At 54.8% G+C, this 14,862-nt stretch overlaps 1 protein-coding gene across 2 annotated transcripts; it reads left to right on the plus strand.

Annotated features, from left to right (window-relative positions):
• The first annotated feature begins 5,654 nt into the window (after positions 1 to 5,654).
• Positions 5,655 to 14,782, plus strand: DOLPP1 (dolichyldiphosphatase 1). 2 transcript variants are annotated; one of them, XM_031450663.2, is made up of 8 exons: positions 5,655 to 5,767; positions 9,238 to 9,338; positions 9,601 to 9,685; positions 9,784 to 9,883; positions 10,114 to 10,212; positions 10,738 to 10,866; positions 11,340 to 11,429; positions 13,298 to 14,782. In XM_031450663.2, the coding sequence occupies exons 1-8, from the start codon at positions 5,692 to 5,694 to the stop codon at positions 13,332 to 13,334; spliced, it is 717 nt and encodes a 238-aa protein (XP_031306523.1). In that variant the 5' UTR covers positions 5,655 to 5,691; the 3' UTR covers positions 13,335 to 14,782. The 2 variants fall into 2 exon arrangements, with proteins under 2 accessions (XP_031306523.1, XP_031306524.1); XM_031450664.2 differs by lacking the exon at positions 10,114 to 10,212.
• The last annotated feature ends 80 nt before the right edge of the window (positions 14,783 to 14,862 follow it).

The following is a 14,862-nucleotide window of genomic DNA, read 5'->3' on the forward strand; positions in this document are numbered from 1 at the left end:
ACTACTTGAATAAGCAGGTCTTGAAAATAAGGTAGTTCTCTGGCATAACCACAATACCATAATCACACCTTAAAAATGATCAACAGCTCTCTAATATCTGCTGGGATTCTGAAAAGAAGCTTCTCTCAGCCAACTGGAAATGGACTCCAGTTCCACCTAAAAGGAGGATAGATGTCTGAATCTTTCCCTTACCGATTCTAGACACAAGCTGATATGATTACCTCCAATGCTGGCAGATAAGTGTTTGGTTTAAACAGCTTTATAAAGGTATGATTTGTATGCCAAAGAATGCACTCACTTTAACCATTTGTTTTTAATCACTTTACAGAAGTGTGTACCTGTTACCACAATATCGTTCGAGTATTTCCATCACCCCCAGAAGCCCTCTTGTGCTCAATTGTAGTGAATCCCCCAGCCCCCAGGTCATCACTAATTTACTTTCTCTCAAGATTTGCCTTTACTGGACATTTCCAGAAGATGGAACCATCCAATATATGGTCTTTTGTGGTTGGCTTCTTTACACAGAATAATGTTTTTGAGATACATCCATTTTATGGCATGTATCGGTATTTTATTTCTCTGTTGCTGAACAGCATTCTGCAATAAGTTTTACCTTTTCTCTTTTGAATACCACTATGGACTCCCAGGTTTTTTTGTTCGATATTTACAATCAGTTACAATCAGTTTTCTGATGCTCATTTGGTCACATATTTGACAAGCAGGAGAACCTTTGAGCTGTCTCCTGGGTCTTTAAGACACCCCCCTGACCCCAAATCAGTCTTTGAGCACGTCCTTTCTAGCATAACAACTCCCAGGAAGCTCAGAATCCCAGAGACAGAGCTGGGAAGGCCCTCAGGGGAATCCTGGCCCATTTATTTCTGTGGCGGACAGTGGACTATTAGAATCACAGCCCCAACAATCATGCCTCTTGGAATCCATGTCCTTGTATAGTTCTGTCCCATGTCAGCTCTGACCTTGGCCATGTGACCTGCTTTGGCCAGTGGGACAAGAGTGATGTGATGCAAGCAGAGGCTTGGTGAGCCCTGGTGCACTGGGACTTGCCCTCTTGCAGAGTGTTTGTAGCCATGAAAACCTTGGCTACTCTGCTGGGGAAGCCACGTGGAGGAGAATGTGGCACCCTGGCCAGCAGCCCCACCTAAGTGCCAGATTTGAGGGAGGCCCCTTGGACTGTACAGGCCCAGTCAAGTCACCAGCTGCATGAGTGACCCAGCTGAATTGAGCTCTGCCAAGTGGCAGATCTTGAACAATAAAATTGTGATGGTCTAGGGTGGGGGTATAATTAACTCAGAGGCAGAATGTGTGCCTGGTGTGCACGAGGTCCTGGGTTCAATTCCCAGCACCTCCGTTAAGGGAAGATAGATAGATAGATAGATAGATAGATAAAATTTTAAAAAATGGTGATGGTCTTAAGGCACTAGGCTTTGGGCTGGCTTGTTACACAGCAGTGGGTAACTGATTCCAGCCCCCTTGTTGATGAGAGGGAAATTGAGAGGGGAGGATGACCTCCCCAGTGCATACAGTAGTTTCTGGCAGCCCCAGGATGGACATTCATGTCTCCTGAGTCCCGCCCAACGCTCTATCCATGCCCGATGTCCTTCACCTTGGAGTTGTTTGAGTTTACATTGGGCCACAAACAGCTGTAGGGCTTCTGCCCCATCACCCACGAGGCTGATTCTCATGCAGCGTGAAGCGGGGTGGGTTGTGGAGGATAAGATCCATGGTGTTGTCTCTGGCCCACGATGTGGTTCACATCAATTGCTCAGTAAACAGTCCTTTCAATCACAATAGAAATGGCTCCCAGGGTGCACAGACAAATGCAACAGGACAGTCGAAGAAGGATCATTCGTTTGTATTTCCTGTGCACCTACTGTGTGCCAAGCACTGTGCCAGATGCCGCACAGGCAGCGGCAGAGTGCGCTGGCGCCGGCTCCCACCCCATCTGCTGACTGCATCTCTCCCTAACTGCTTGTTCAGAACCACCATGGTGGTGGCTAGAAAGTGGCCACAAAAGAGTATTTACACCATGGCAGTCAGCACATGCCACAAACCACAGGCACTTGCGGCCCACGGGATTGAGCCAATGTGTCTCGAAGACTTGGCCCCATGATGTTTGGAACTCTAGGCCCTGACTTCCAGAAGCTTCTATTCTGACACACAGACCATGAGTGGCTCCTCTCAGAGGTTTTGAAGCCAAAACTGTCACTCCTACTTTGAGATCGTCTGTCTTTCTTACTGGCATCTTTGGGATCCAGGAGCAACATGACCCCCATGGGAATGGGAGATTCTCCAAGGCAGCGTCCTTCCTCCTCCCCACCTTTCTCTCTTCATCACTGACACATACACATGGTCTGGCACCACTGAGGCGCTCAAATAGTCCCTGAAGTGAATGAATGAACTTCTAATCTAGGGGGTGGCAGCTGACACATTTCGGGGAACCACCCCTAGAGAAGGGAAGAGTTTCCTCAGGACTCTGAGCACAAGCCTGTGTGGCTGGGGTGTGGTGCACAGACTTAGACTTCGTGCCTCTAATCTGGGGGCCGCCCTGTCTGTGAACTCCCTGCCAGAGGAGAGGTCAAAGTGAAAGGCCGGCCCTGCCTGGGACAGCTGGGGCTTGTCTGAGGACTCCTCCGGACAGTGGGAGGAGGCAGCCTGCAGTTTGGTTGATGGGATGCAGGGTGGTTCAGAAGGTGGTCCTGCCTATCAGGTAGACCTGGATTCAACCCTGACTCTGCCACACACTAGCCAGGTGACAGTCAGGCTCTGAGGTGGGACACCCAGAGCCTTACTGTCCTCAGCTACAAAGTGGGCACATTAAGAGCTGCCTCGCAGCTTGTAGTGGAGATAACACGAGTGACTAAGGATGGAGCACATCCCAGGATGCTGAGTGATACCAGGTGCATCACTGGTCCACCCGTCAGCTCACGGAGGAGACGAGTGGCTCTTGCAGCCTCCCAGGGGTCTCCTCACAGCATTCATGCCTGCACCACCCAGCTCCTCGTCTACACGGCAGGTCTGAACTGTCATCTTTGCCATCTTGTGGGACCCTGCAATGGCACATCTCCATCGGAAAAGCATCTATGCGTACACCAAAGGTATGCACTAAGATGTTCCTAGCAGCCCTATTCCTAAAACCCCAGACCTGGAAACATCCCAATATCTATCAAAAGTTGAATGGAAAATAAACTATGATGTGTTTACACCATGGAATACTAACAGCAAGAGTGAATTACAACTAGAGGCCACAGCATGGTCAAAAATTTCACAAACATAATGCTAGTGAAAGGAGACACACGCAAAAAGTACATACAGTAGGATTCTGCTTACAGGAAGTATGCAGATCAGACCAACCTAACGTATAGTGTTAGAAGCTGGGATGGTGGTCATCTTAGCCTAGAGGGGGTGTCAGGAGCTTCTGGGGCTCTGGGTCTTGATCTGGGGTGCTGCTTACACAGGCTTGTTTAGTTTGTGAAGCTTCATCAAGCTATACACATTTGATTTCTGGATTTTCCTGTATGAATGTTATATTTGAATTTGTTGCAAAAGCAAAAGCAAACCAAATAACTAAACCATCTTTCAAGCTCCCCTCTGTACTCACCAGTAGTGGGCCCTCAAAGTTTTGGGAGGCCAGGCCCCTGCCGATCCCCACACTCCCAGCACCTTACCCCTGCCTCTTTCTTGCCCATTTCATCCTGTGCTGTTTCATCCCTCTGCCAGGGCAACCGCACCCCAGATAACTCCTTCTCATTTTGCAGTTCCTCACCCTCATCACTTTTTACAGAACATTTCCCCCTGAGGTGAGAGGACTCTGGAGTCAGATAGGCCTGGATTTCAAGGGCTTGGCCTCTCAGGCCGATTTGCTCATCTGTGAAATGGCTTCTAACCAGGGATGGCTGCTCCGTCCCAGGTGACTATTCTGGGAAACTCACAGCCCACTCCTCACACATCCTGCCTGTCAGAGGCTAATAATGGCAGTGCCTGAGGTAGCTGAGGGCAGGTGACAGGGGAGTGGGGCCAGCTGACCCAGACAAGCCCAGGTTGGACTGGGTGGGTAGCTGTGTACAGTTGTGGGGGGGCTGGGACCTCCTGGCTTGCTAGTGGGTTTTGAGCCACCATCATCCCCCCAGCCCTTTCAGCCCAGCCCATGGTACTGACTCCAGCTGCCTGGCAGACTCACAGAGTGAGCCACTCTGGTCAGTGGAATTCTCTGCTGTATTCTCACTTCTCATAAGCACTTTTGCTGTCTATCAGGTGTTTGTTCTAGCATCGGTCTGGGCCCATCTTCAATACATAACAGGCTCTGTCTTCATGTTGCCCGGGTCTTCTCCAGTTGTGGCTGGAACCACTGATCTCAGAACCCCAGAAGACATAAGAATGTAGACTCCCAGGCTCCAACTCAGATCTACTGGATCAACTTGGGCCCCATTTTCTACAAGCTGATTGTAGTGCTGCGTGAAGTCCTCGAAAAGTTGTTCAACGGAGAGACAGACAAGGAACCAATCACAGTCCAGTGAGGTCAGCACTGAAGTAGGAGAGGAGATGCAACTGTGAGAGCCCAGGGGAGGCCCCCCTCCTGGCCATGGAAACCTCTCAGGGAGAACAGACACCTGAGACAGACTTGGCCAAGCAAAGCAGGGCAGAGAGGTGATGCATTCCAGGCAGCCAGAACAGCATGTGCAAAAGCTAGGATACAAGTGGGGCCAGGACACTTTACCTGGACTGTAAGTACTGAAGTCTAGCCAGAGAGACAGTGGCGGTGGGAAAAAGGGGCGTGGGTGGTAAGGTGTGGCTGTTTACACAAGGCCTTGTAGGACACTGAGAGGAATGTTTTGGGAAAACTGAGGTGTAGGCGGAAAACCAGCCTCTCATTTAAAATGCTCCCAAGATGATTCATTAAGCAGCATAAATATGACTGAATCAATAAACGTGCTAATTGAATGAAATGAGGGACAGAGTCTTTCTTAATTTCAATTAAGCTTCCACTCTTAGCACCAGTTAAGCTTCCATTCCATAAAGCATTTGGGGCGCCAACTGTGCGCTTCGCCCCCGAAGAAAGGTGGTCCGTTTTGAGACTTGCTCTGTTGCCGGTCAGCAAAGGGAAAAGGAAAACAAGTCCCTTCTGGGTCTCTGCCCTCAGTTTACTCATAACTGAAAGTGGGTTCAGACCCTATCATGCCGAGGCCGCCTCCCCGCTTCGAGGACGAGCTCTAATGGGCGCCCAGGTCCCGCAGACCCCCGACGGGCTCCCGGTACAGAGGAAGCCTGCACTCGGCTCAGGTCTCCGCCAAACCAAAGCTCCCACCAAAGTTCAACACGCCCCCGAAGCTAACATCTGATTGGCCTGCCCTGCCCACACCGCGAGCCGGTCTCACCTTCTGATTGGCTATTCTGCTCTCTGTTGTGTGCTAAACCCCTCCTCTTCTCTGATTGGCCAGACATCTACCTGCGCTCACCCCAGATTGGGCACCGGCTTGGCCGGCTCGCAGGCTCCGAGGGGCCCTGCTTTCCAATTCGACGCACGGGCCAGCCCCACGGCCTGCACGCTGAATGGCTGCGTCGCTACCTGTATCGGCCTCCGATTGGGTGCGTGGCGTCTCCCTGGCGTGATAGGTCAGGGCCACCGCCCCCCTGGCTCCCCATTGGCTGCTCGGCGAAGCCCGGTCTCCGGGTAAGATGGCAGCGGACGGACAGTGCTCGCTCCCCGCTTCATGGCGGCCGGTGACCCTCACCCACGTCGAATATCCTGCAGGTAAAAGGTGACCCCAGCCCCGAGGACGCCTTCCTGGGGCCAGCCTGTCAGCCCCGGGCCCTCCGGCCGGCGCAAGCCCGCGGAGGGGGCGCCGCGGGACCGGGGTGGGAACTGTCAAATAGTGAGCCATGGAGGGGTTCGGCCGGCGCGCGCGCCGCGCAGGCGCAGTGGTGCGGCGATGAGCTGGGCGAAATCGTTGAGCGGTTCGCTCGCGTACTCTGCGGCTGCGCGACCCGGGAGCTCCGCCGGGTCCAGGGGCTCGGGTGGGTTGTAATGGGGTGAGGGTCTGTGTGAAGCGGGAAAGGATCACTAGCCTGGACCTGAGCCTTTCTTGCCGGCCTTCCTGGAGCCAGAGAGGCCAGACTCTATCCCAGGCATGAAGGGAGTGCCTGTTTCCTTCGAACAGTGCTTCTGGGCTGTCTGTGAGAAAGAGATCCCCATTGCTAGGAGTGTGCAAATCGAGGCCAGGCAGCCCCCGGGATGTTGACTTCTGGAGCTTCCCATCAGACACATTCGTAGAAGCGCAGGGTTTTCCATCTGGGAGTTCCTGTAGTGACCTTTCTGGAGGCGGTCTAGTAGAGTGGTGCAGAGCTTGGGCCTTGGGGTCAGAGTTCAGGCTGAGGCCTTGTGCAAGTGACTTCACCTCTCTGTGCCTCTCTAAAGTGGAACTAATCACAGTGCCTCCCTTCTAGTGGTGGTGTGAGAATCGAAAACAGGAGGTGTGAGAAATGCTGAGTGCAGTGCCTGGCATACAGTAAGCATTCAATAAATAACTGCAGTTAACAAGATCCCACCTTCCCAGGACCCTCTCAAGCTCACCCTGCCATCTCTGGGTAAGATGGTTGGGTGTTGGGTGAGGCTGGGGGCCCCCTCATTGAGCTCTGGTTGCTCCTGGAAGGGTCTGCTCATGCTGCTCTTATAGGCAGAGATGTGAGAACCTGGCTCTATTGAGGGCCCCAGGGCTGGATGCCAGGGAACTTTGACCCTAGGTGTTGTGGGTTATACTGGGGAAGGGGTGGCCTTACCGTCTGCCTGCCTGCCTGCCCGCCCACCATTCACTGTCTTTCAGCTGATATCCACTGAGCGCCTCCTGAATGCTAGGCCCTGGGCTTACTCTGTATTTAGAATGGTGAACAGGCCGATAATCTCTGGGACTCTCGGACTGTGAAAAACTCACTTTACAGGAGAGAAACCAAGGCCTGGGCGGGGGAAGGGACTTGCCTAAGGCCTCAGCACCTTCATGATTTCCCCTCCCTGGCCTGGGAGTAGCTTCTCGGGTTCTCATGGCGAGGAGAAGGAATCTGGCAGATGTGAGCAGCATGACTCAGGCTGTGATGAGGGACCCTTTGCAGGGACTGTGGGTACCTGGAGGAGAGACCTGGCTCAGCCTGGGGGCCTCCCCTGAGGTCTAGTCGTGTGCTAACTCTTCTGTGAATCCCTGCACATTTCCTCTGCACGCTTCATCACACTGACCCTTGCTTCCTTCATCCATTCTCCAATCATTTAACATAATTTTTGAGCCCAGTTAAGTGCCAGGCACTGTGCTGGACTTGAGGGATTGAGTGGAGTGTAGAGATCCTATCCCTGCACTCATGGAGCCTCCCATGGAAAGGGCGAGACAGACACTGGCCACTGGCCGGATATCTGCATTTACGAGTGGTGTCAAGAATGGTGCCCCGGTTATAGATTCTGAGAGCTGGGCAATGGCAGGAATGTGTCTTTTTTTTTTTTTTTTCCCCGCTGTGATGGGTACTTAATTTATGTTGCGTTAACCTAGACAGCATCCCGGGTGGGGGAAACAGTGTGTGCAAAGGTCCAGAAGTAGGACAGAGCACAGTGCTTTCAGCGAACTAGACTTTGCTCCCTGGAACTGGAGCAGAGGGTGGGAGGGAAGCAGGGCCAGGACTGCAGGGCCTGATGAGCAGGGCTGAGGTGGGACTTATCCAGAGGGGCTTCGATCAGAGAAATGGTGAAGCCAGAGTGGCCAACAGCATCTGCAGGAAGTCCCAAGGGTAGTGCCTTGCAGTGGGATAGGCCATGGAAATGGCCAAAGGTTTAGGGGTACCAGCTACTTCCTGTCCTCATGACCCAGTGCTCTGGGCATCAGCTGGGCAGCTGAGAGACCCAGAATCTCTGGGTTGGAAGGAGCTATTGTCTGGATGAGGAGACAGAGACCCAGAAAAGGGAAGGGCCTCACCCAGTGTCATCCAGCGGGCTTATGGCTGCACCCACACTTGGACCTGTGTTGCTGGCCTGCTCTCCCAGGCCAGTTCAGTCAGCCCTACCCTGGGTAGGTGTGAGTGTGAGTGAGGCCAGGTGTGTGCCCATTTCTTCAGCCTGGAACCTAGGCTCAGTCCTGTGTGGGCACCTTCCTGCTGCCAGGCTCATGGTGGCACCATTTCCCACGCTGGGTTCTCCCAACATGGTAGTATCTTGGGTGTCAGGGACTGAGCTGGGTGTGTCACAGGCCTGGTCACACCAAAGCTCCCACAACTATAGGAGGTGGGTAGTAAGATTTCCATTTCATGGGTGAGAGAGCTGAGTCTAAGGGAGGTAAAGTCCTTGCCTGAGGTCATGTAGCCAGCAAGTGCTGACACAGGAACTGAACCATGCCCTCTGACCTGAGTGGCCACATAACTGCCCTGTCTCAGATGACGAGGGCGGCCTTTGGATTCTGCCCTTGAGCAAGGGGGTAAGTGGCTCTCGTCTGTTGGCTTCAGGGTCCTCACCTCTCAAAGGGGCTCGTGGTCCTCACACTGTCTCCCTCCCGGGCCTGTTGGTGGATAAAAAGCAGATATTCAATAGGTAGCTAATTTTTTGCCAGTAGGGGGATGGTGAGAAGCTGTTACTGCAACAGGTGGCCATAGTGGGCAGTGCAACCTTCTCTTTGCCCCTGGCCTTGGTCCCTGTCAGGGTTTGCAGTGTAGGTCCATGTTTCTATGATGTCCAGAGAATACCAGGTTCCACCGGAGCCCTAGGGCTTAGCTGGGGCAGCCTCAGCGCAGCACTGCGTTCCGGAGACACCTGTGTCCCTCTGGGCTGTCTCCTGGTACAGACCAAGGATGGTTTAGATTTCTGCTTAGCGGAGTGATGGGTATAGTACCTGGACCAGGCCAGAGACCTGGATTTTAGTCAGATCCCACCTCATTCTGGCTGTGTGACTTTGAACAAGTCATGCTACCCCTGTGCGACTCAGTCTTTTCATCTATAGAATGGGGACAGTCAAGGCACCTGCTTTAACCTCACGATCTGTGAACCTGAGGGCTCAGTAAACAGACCCAGACACGCTGTGCCCATACCTGAGGTGGAGTGGTCAGCTGGTGCACTGAGGCGTCCACAGCTGCCTGGTCCTGCATTCTGGGCCCAGCTGGGACAGCCTCTCTGACTCAGGTCCTGCTTGCCTTGCTGGGGGCTGGGCCCTCTTCGATGGCCATGCTCTGTCTTCATCCTGTGCTCCTTATCTTGCCCAGGTGATCTCTCTGGCCACCTCCTTGCCTACCTGAGCCTCAGTCCCATATTTATCATTGTTGGTTTTGTGACCCTCATCATATTCAAGAGGGAGCTGCACACGGTGAGTGAGTCTGTCTGCCGCCCCCCGGCCCCGCTGTTCCCCAGCGCTCCCACCCCAGGGAGGAGGGGCCACCCCAGTCCATCCCAGGGGCTTTGCATTCCCTCCCATGCCTCCACCCTTCTTGAGGTGTGTGGAGCCTCCTGGCTGGTTCCAGGTTGTTCTCTAGTTGGGCTGGGAGATTTAGTCAGAGGCCACGGTCTTTGGGCTGGGTGGTGACCAGAAGACATACAGCGGCCCTGCTGACCACACATCTCCCTGGCAGATCTCGTTCCTCGGGGGCCTGGCACTGAATGAGGGGGTCAACTGGCTGATCAAACACGTCATCCAGGAGCCACGGCCCTGTGGAGGTAGGGCCCAGGCCGTGGCCATCTGAGGGGGTCCCCCAGGTGGGGGCATTGCTGGGAGGCCTGCCTCTTCCCATCATGCTCTGCTCTCTCTCTCCTAGGCCCCCACATGGGAGTGGGCACCAAATACGGGATGCCCTCCAGCCATTCCCAGTTTATGTGGTTCTTCTCCGTCTATTCCTTCCTTTTCCTGTATTTAAGGTGAGCTTCTGCCCTAGCTGGGGTGTCCCTGAACTGGCCCAGGCTGGGCTCTGCCAGGGACTCACTGCTAGCCCTTTGGATACCCCTTGGAGCCTGGCCTCTCCTGGGGGTGGGAGGAGCTGTAGACAAGGCAGAAGATGCCTAGGGAGCATGTGGATGGGGCTGGGGCTTCTGGGAGGCCTTGGCTCCGGGCTGTGGACTGAGGCCATCTGACAGGCTTGTTTTCCCAGAATGCACCAAACGAACAACGCCAGATTCCTGGACTTGCTCTGGAGGCACGTGCTCTCCCTGGGGCTCCTCACCATGGCCTTTCTAGTCTCCTACAGCAGGTACAGAGGGGAGGAGAGCCCCCGCCCCACACCTGGCCCACTGGGGTCTTGCTGGATTCTTGGTCCCTAGTGGCCCCCACTATGGACCCAAGTCCCGGACTCTGTAGGGCAAGGCTGAGAAGGGGGTCCCTGTTGTCTCATTTTAAAGGGACATGGCTCCAGCTGCCCCTTCCAGCCCAGTCCTTGCTCTCTCCTCTTGGCTGGGCCCATGGTTCCGGGGACACCTATACATCAGCCATCTGTTCCCAGTGTCCTGGAGGAGCCCCTTGCAGACAAATTCTGAGTTCAAGGGCTAGACAGAAAGGCAAATCTCAGCCGAGCCATCCTTTCACTTATAGAGTTAGGGGAGCAGTTGTTGGGGTCCAAATCCCCACCTCCTTGTGAAAGTAGATCTGAGTCCGTGTGGTCGCATGAGTCTGTCCTGTCTGTGTATGTCTCCCCATGTGCATGCATTTGGGTGGGTGGGGGGGATTGTGCAGGCCTGTCTCTGGCTGGCTCTCATGAACTTCCCTGTCTTTGGCCCAGGGTCTACCTGCTGTATCACACCTGGAGCCAGGTCCTCTATGGGGGCATTGCTGGAGGCCTCATGGCCATTGCCTGGTTCGTCTTCACCCAGGAGGTCCTCACCCCACTGTTTCCTAGGATAGCAGCCTGGTAACTGTCTCCTGCCCCTGTTGCTGTCCCCGCTCCCCCCACATTCCCAGACATCATGGCTCCTATCCCCTCTTGCAGAAGGGGAGGACCCATGCGCCCTGACCCTGTCTCCCTGGGAGGCCCTAGTGCCCAGGCCTCTGGTGGGCATAAGGCTGCCGGCCCCGCTTGCCTGGCTTCCACCTCCCCCAGGGGTTTCCTCAGCCCAGAAACCAAGGTACTGGCCTCGGTCCTTGCCTAGCCTCTGAGGGACTTAGAAAGCAGTCCGAGTCCTTCTGGGCTGTGTATACCGTGGGGCAGTATCCCTGCCTGAGTGTCACATGGGTGACATGTCTGGGTCTCTCAGTGGCCCTGGGGTCACAGGCCAGGCAAAGACTGAGTGCTCAGAGGAGGGAGCACCCCTGGCCCAGGCACTGGTTGGGGCACAGACTCATGCCCTGATACGGTCCTGACTTTCTGGGTGTCTGTCTCCCCAGGCCTGTCTCTGAGTTCTTCCTAATCCGCGACACGAGCCTCATTCCCAACGTACTCTGGTTTGAGTACACAGTAACCCGGGCAGAAGCCAGGTGAGTCCAGGGGACAGCAGTTACTGGGTAGCCCTAGGGAAGCTCTGCCCCCATTTTTGCAAGGCTCCCCAAGGGCCAGGCACTTGCCTAAGCACTCTTCTTATACCACCTCATGAAATCCTCCCCTGGACCCCATCTTACAGATGAGAAAACTGGGGCTCAGAGAGGAGAGGAGTCACTTGACCAAGGACTTGCAGATTGTGGGTGTGGGAGCTGGGCTGGAACCCCAGGCTGTTTTGGCCCAGAGCCATGCTTCAGAACCGGAGAACGGGGCAGCCAAGGTTCCCAGGGTGCCTGTGTGTGGACCCTGCCTTGGGACTGCTTAGTCCAGACACTTCCTTATGGGGGGTGATCCTAGGGGCAGTGAGGGGCGCCCGTGGTTGCACAGCAAGTCAGGGTGAATCTAGTTTTGGAGCCTTCTGACTCAACTCTCCTCTCCACTCACCCCAAATCCTGGGTGGGGTGCCAGCTGGGGTGGGGAAGGCCTGGCTTCTCCCCAGGTTCAGAGGGGAGCTGAGGTGAGGTTGGGCTTCAGTGTAAGCCTGGGAGGCTTCCTGAGGAATACTGGGCTCCTGGTGAGAGGGAACATGGGACGGGGTAGGGAGTCGCAGCAGCCAGAAAATGTGCCAGTACATCATGGTTCAAATTATCTTAATGAACTTAAGGCTAAAGCCCTGGATCCGTGAGGAAAGGGGATTTGAGGGGGTTAGGGCAGGCAATCCCATTATTGGCGGAAGGCCCCAGCTGGCCCAGGCTCTCCACCTAGCTCCCAGAGTGGCCCTGCCCTGCCTGCCCCATACCTCCAGGTGCTGCCCTGCCCAGCTGGTTACCACATGCCTTCTTTACCAAAATTTCCAGGCATACCTGGTCTGTGCCAGGCTGTGTGCTGGGGGTGGGCACAGAGTGAAGGCAGTGGCTGGCAGAGGGAGACATGAGGAATGAGGCATCTACTTGTGTGATCAGCACCTTGGGCTTGAGAGCTTGTGACAGGAATGTGATGTTGGGGTGGGGTGGTTGGGCCAGGTGACAGGTGAGGTAAACCTGACTGGAACGGGAGCAGGCCTGGTGAAGTTGGGGTTTGGCAGGGAGTGCCCTCAGCATAGGGAAAAGTGTGTGCAAAGCTTCTGAGGTAGGACAAAGCTTGGTGAGTCCACCAAACAGAGGCAGGTGTGGCTGGAGCCCAGGGAACAAGGAGGCCAGCCCTGGGATGAGGCTGGGGGCGTCACACAGGATCTGTGGGTGCAGTTAGGTTTCTGAATTTCAGCTGGGACTCTAGACGAGCCCCAACCTCCTTTCTGAGCCTCAGCCAGGCTCTCCAGGAAGTGGGACTATCCCTGCTTCCCTCAGGTTCCTGATCTCATTGTGGATGTAGCCCCACCCCCAAATCAGATACTCAGATCCAATCTCTAACCTCCATCAATAGTTCTCCAACCTTTGCTTACATACATCCCAGACGGAGAAGTCACTATCTTCTGATCTGCTTGGGTTGATAGCACAACTGCTGGCTTATCCATGAGTGGGAACTCCCCGTGATTATTGGAATCCAGCCAGGTCCGTCTCACCTCTCTTCTGTCATCCTGGCCGCCACCCCTGCCCAGGCCTCTTGGCTCTGCACCTGGACTCCAGAGCTGAGGCACTTGCAATACAGGCTCAGCCAGAGATGTTGCCCCTCTCTGTGGCCCAAGTCCCAGGTCCCAGGGCAGGAGCTCTGATTGTCCCAGCTCAAGCCAAACACTAGGGCTACCAGGGTGGGGTGGGGTGGACATTCATTGATTTTGATGGGACTGTGGGTAGGGAGGGGACAGCTGAGGGGGTGGGTCACTGAATACCAGGAGTCCCCTCATCTGACACCCACCCCCATTTTGCAGGAACAGACAACGCAAGCTGGGGACCAAATTGCAGTGACCGGTGAGTGTGGCCGGGTCCAACCTCCAGATCTGGCCTGCACGATGCGCCTTGCAGGATGGATGGAATGACAGACAGAGGGACAAGGCAGAGACCTCTACAGATCCAAGTCACCAAGTGGAGCCTTTTTTTTTTTCTTATTTTAATTTTAATGAACAAGGTGGACCAAAGGGCTGAGCCAGCCCCTCAACCAGGACCCTGAAGGGCCTGCTGCCAGGGGACCTCACGGCCTGAGACTCTCGCTGCGCTGCCAGCTCCCGGTCGGGCGGAAAGTGCCCTTGGCTTGGGCACCAGGGCGTGGGGTAGAGAAGGAGGGCTTGCACCCCTGGGTCCCAGGGCCAGGAAATCCAGGTGGCGTGAAAAATACAAACTATTTATTTTTTGGTTTTGTCAAAAGCAAACGGGATTTTGGAGATGGGGCCGGAAGAGCCTGCTCTGCGGTGGCTGCCCTATGTACGGAGGGGCCCAGGTCAGCTTCCCAGGCCCTTGGTCCGGGCCCCAGGGGGCAGATCCTCTCTCCCTGGGCCCAAGAGGTGGCCTGGGGGCCCCGGAGGAGGGAGCACGCCACACCCTCCCTGCCGCCAATGCCATTCCAGAACCTCGTTCAGTGTTTCCTGTGTGGGGGCCGGGCCCAGAGAGCGCGCGCATCTGGCGGCTGCTGTTGTGTTCTGTCCACATTGACCCTGCACCACAAGGGCTTTCTCTGGTCCCCTGTCCCCAAGACAGTGGTCCCTTTCTGACAAAAGAGCCTGCACATGTGGGTGAGCAAACCCAAGCTGTTTACAGCTCTTTTCTGTCCTGCCATCTGGTAGCGGTTCGCCTTCATCTCCACCTGAACAAAATGCAGAGGAACCAGGAGCCGGTGAGAGGAGGGGGCCCGTGGGTGCCTGCTGGCCCGGCCCCTCCCTCTCCTCTGTGCTCTGAACATTCATTGTCCTTCCCTGCCTGGCTCCGAGCTGCTGGGAACCTGCTCGAGTCGCCCCGAGCCTGTGTTGGGTGTGGGGGCTTACAGAGCCCCACTGCCCAGCTCGGAGGATGGCTCCTCCCAGTCTCAAAGTCGCTTTGAAATGGAGTTTCAAATGGAGTGGAGGAGAGATGCTTCCAGACTCGGAAGCTTCTAGAACTGAACCAGGCTGCTTGGGACCTGTGTTCGAATCCCCCCTCACCCCACCCTGCCTTTTCTTTGTGGAGGTTCCTAATCTGCTGCTGAAGCACAATATTTTGGTGCTTTCTTTTCTCATTTGTTAAAGACAGTGTCCAAAGCCATTCCAGATGCCAGGACCAGGGGCCTATTTCTGGGGAAGGTTGGTCAGTGTCCACATTTTCCTTTCCTTCCCTTCTTATTTTTGTTTTTTACTTTTGGCCTGAGACAAGCCAAGTGTGAGGTGGTTTGACATAAGAAAAATCAAATTGTTTACTATTGTTTTAAAATAAAATCTTGAACTCTGGCAGCTTGAGCACGTTGACTGAGCTCGTGAGAGGAGGCTGGGGCGCAGCTGTGGGGACACATGACCCTGAGGGGCAAGGA

Source organism: Camelus dromedarius, chromosome 10, assembly GCF_036321535.1.
Source record: "Camelus dromedarius isolate mCamDro1 chromosome 10, mCamDro1.pat, whole genome shotgun sequence".
Taxonomy (NCBI): domain Eukaryota; kingdom Metazoa; phylum Chordata; class Mammalia; order Artiodactyla; family Camelidae; genus Camelus; species Camelus dromedarius.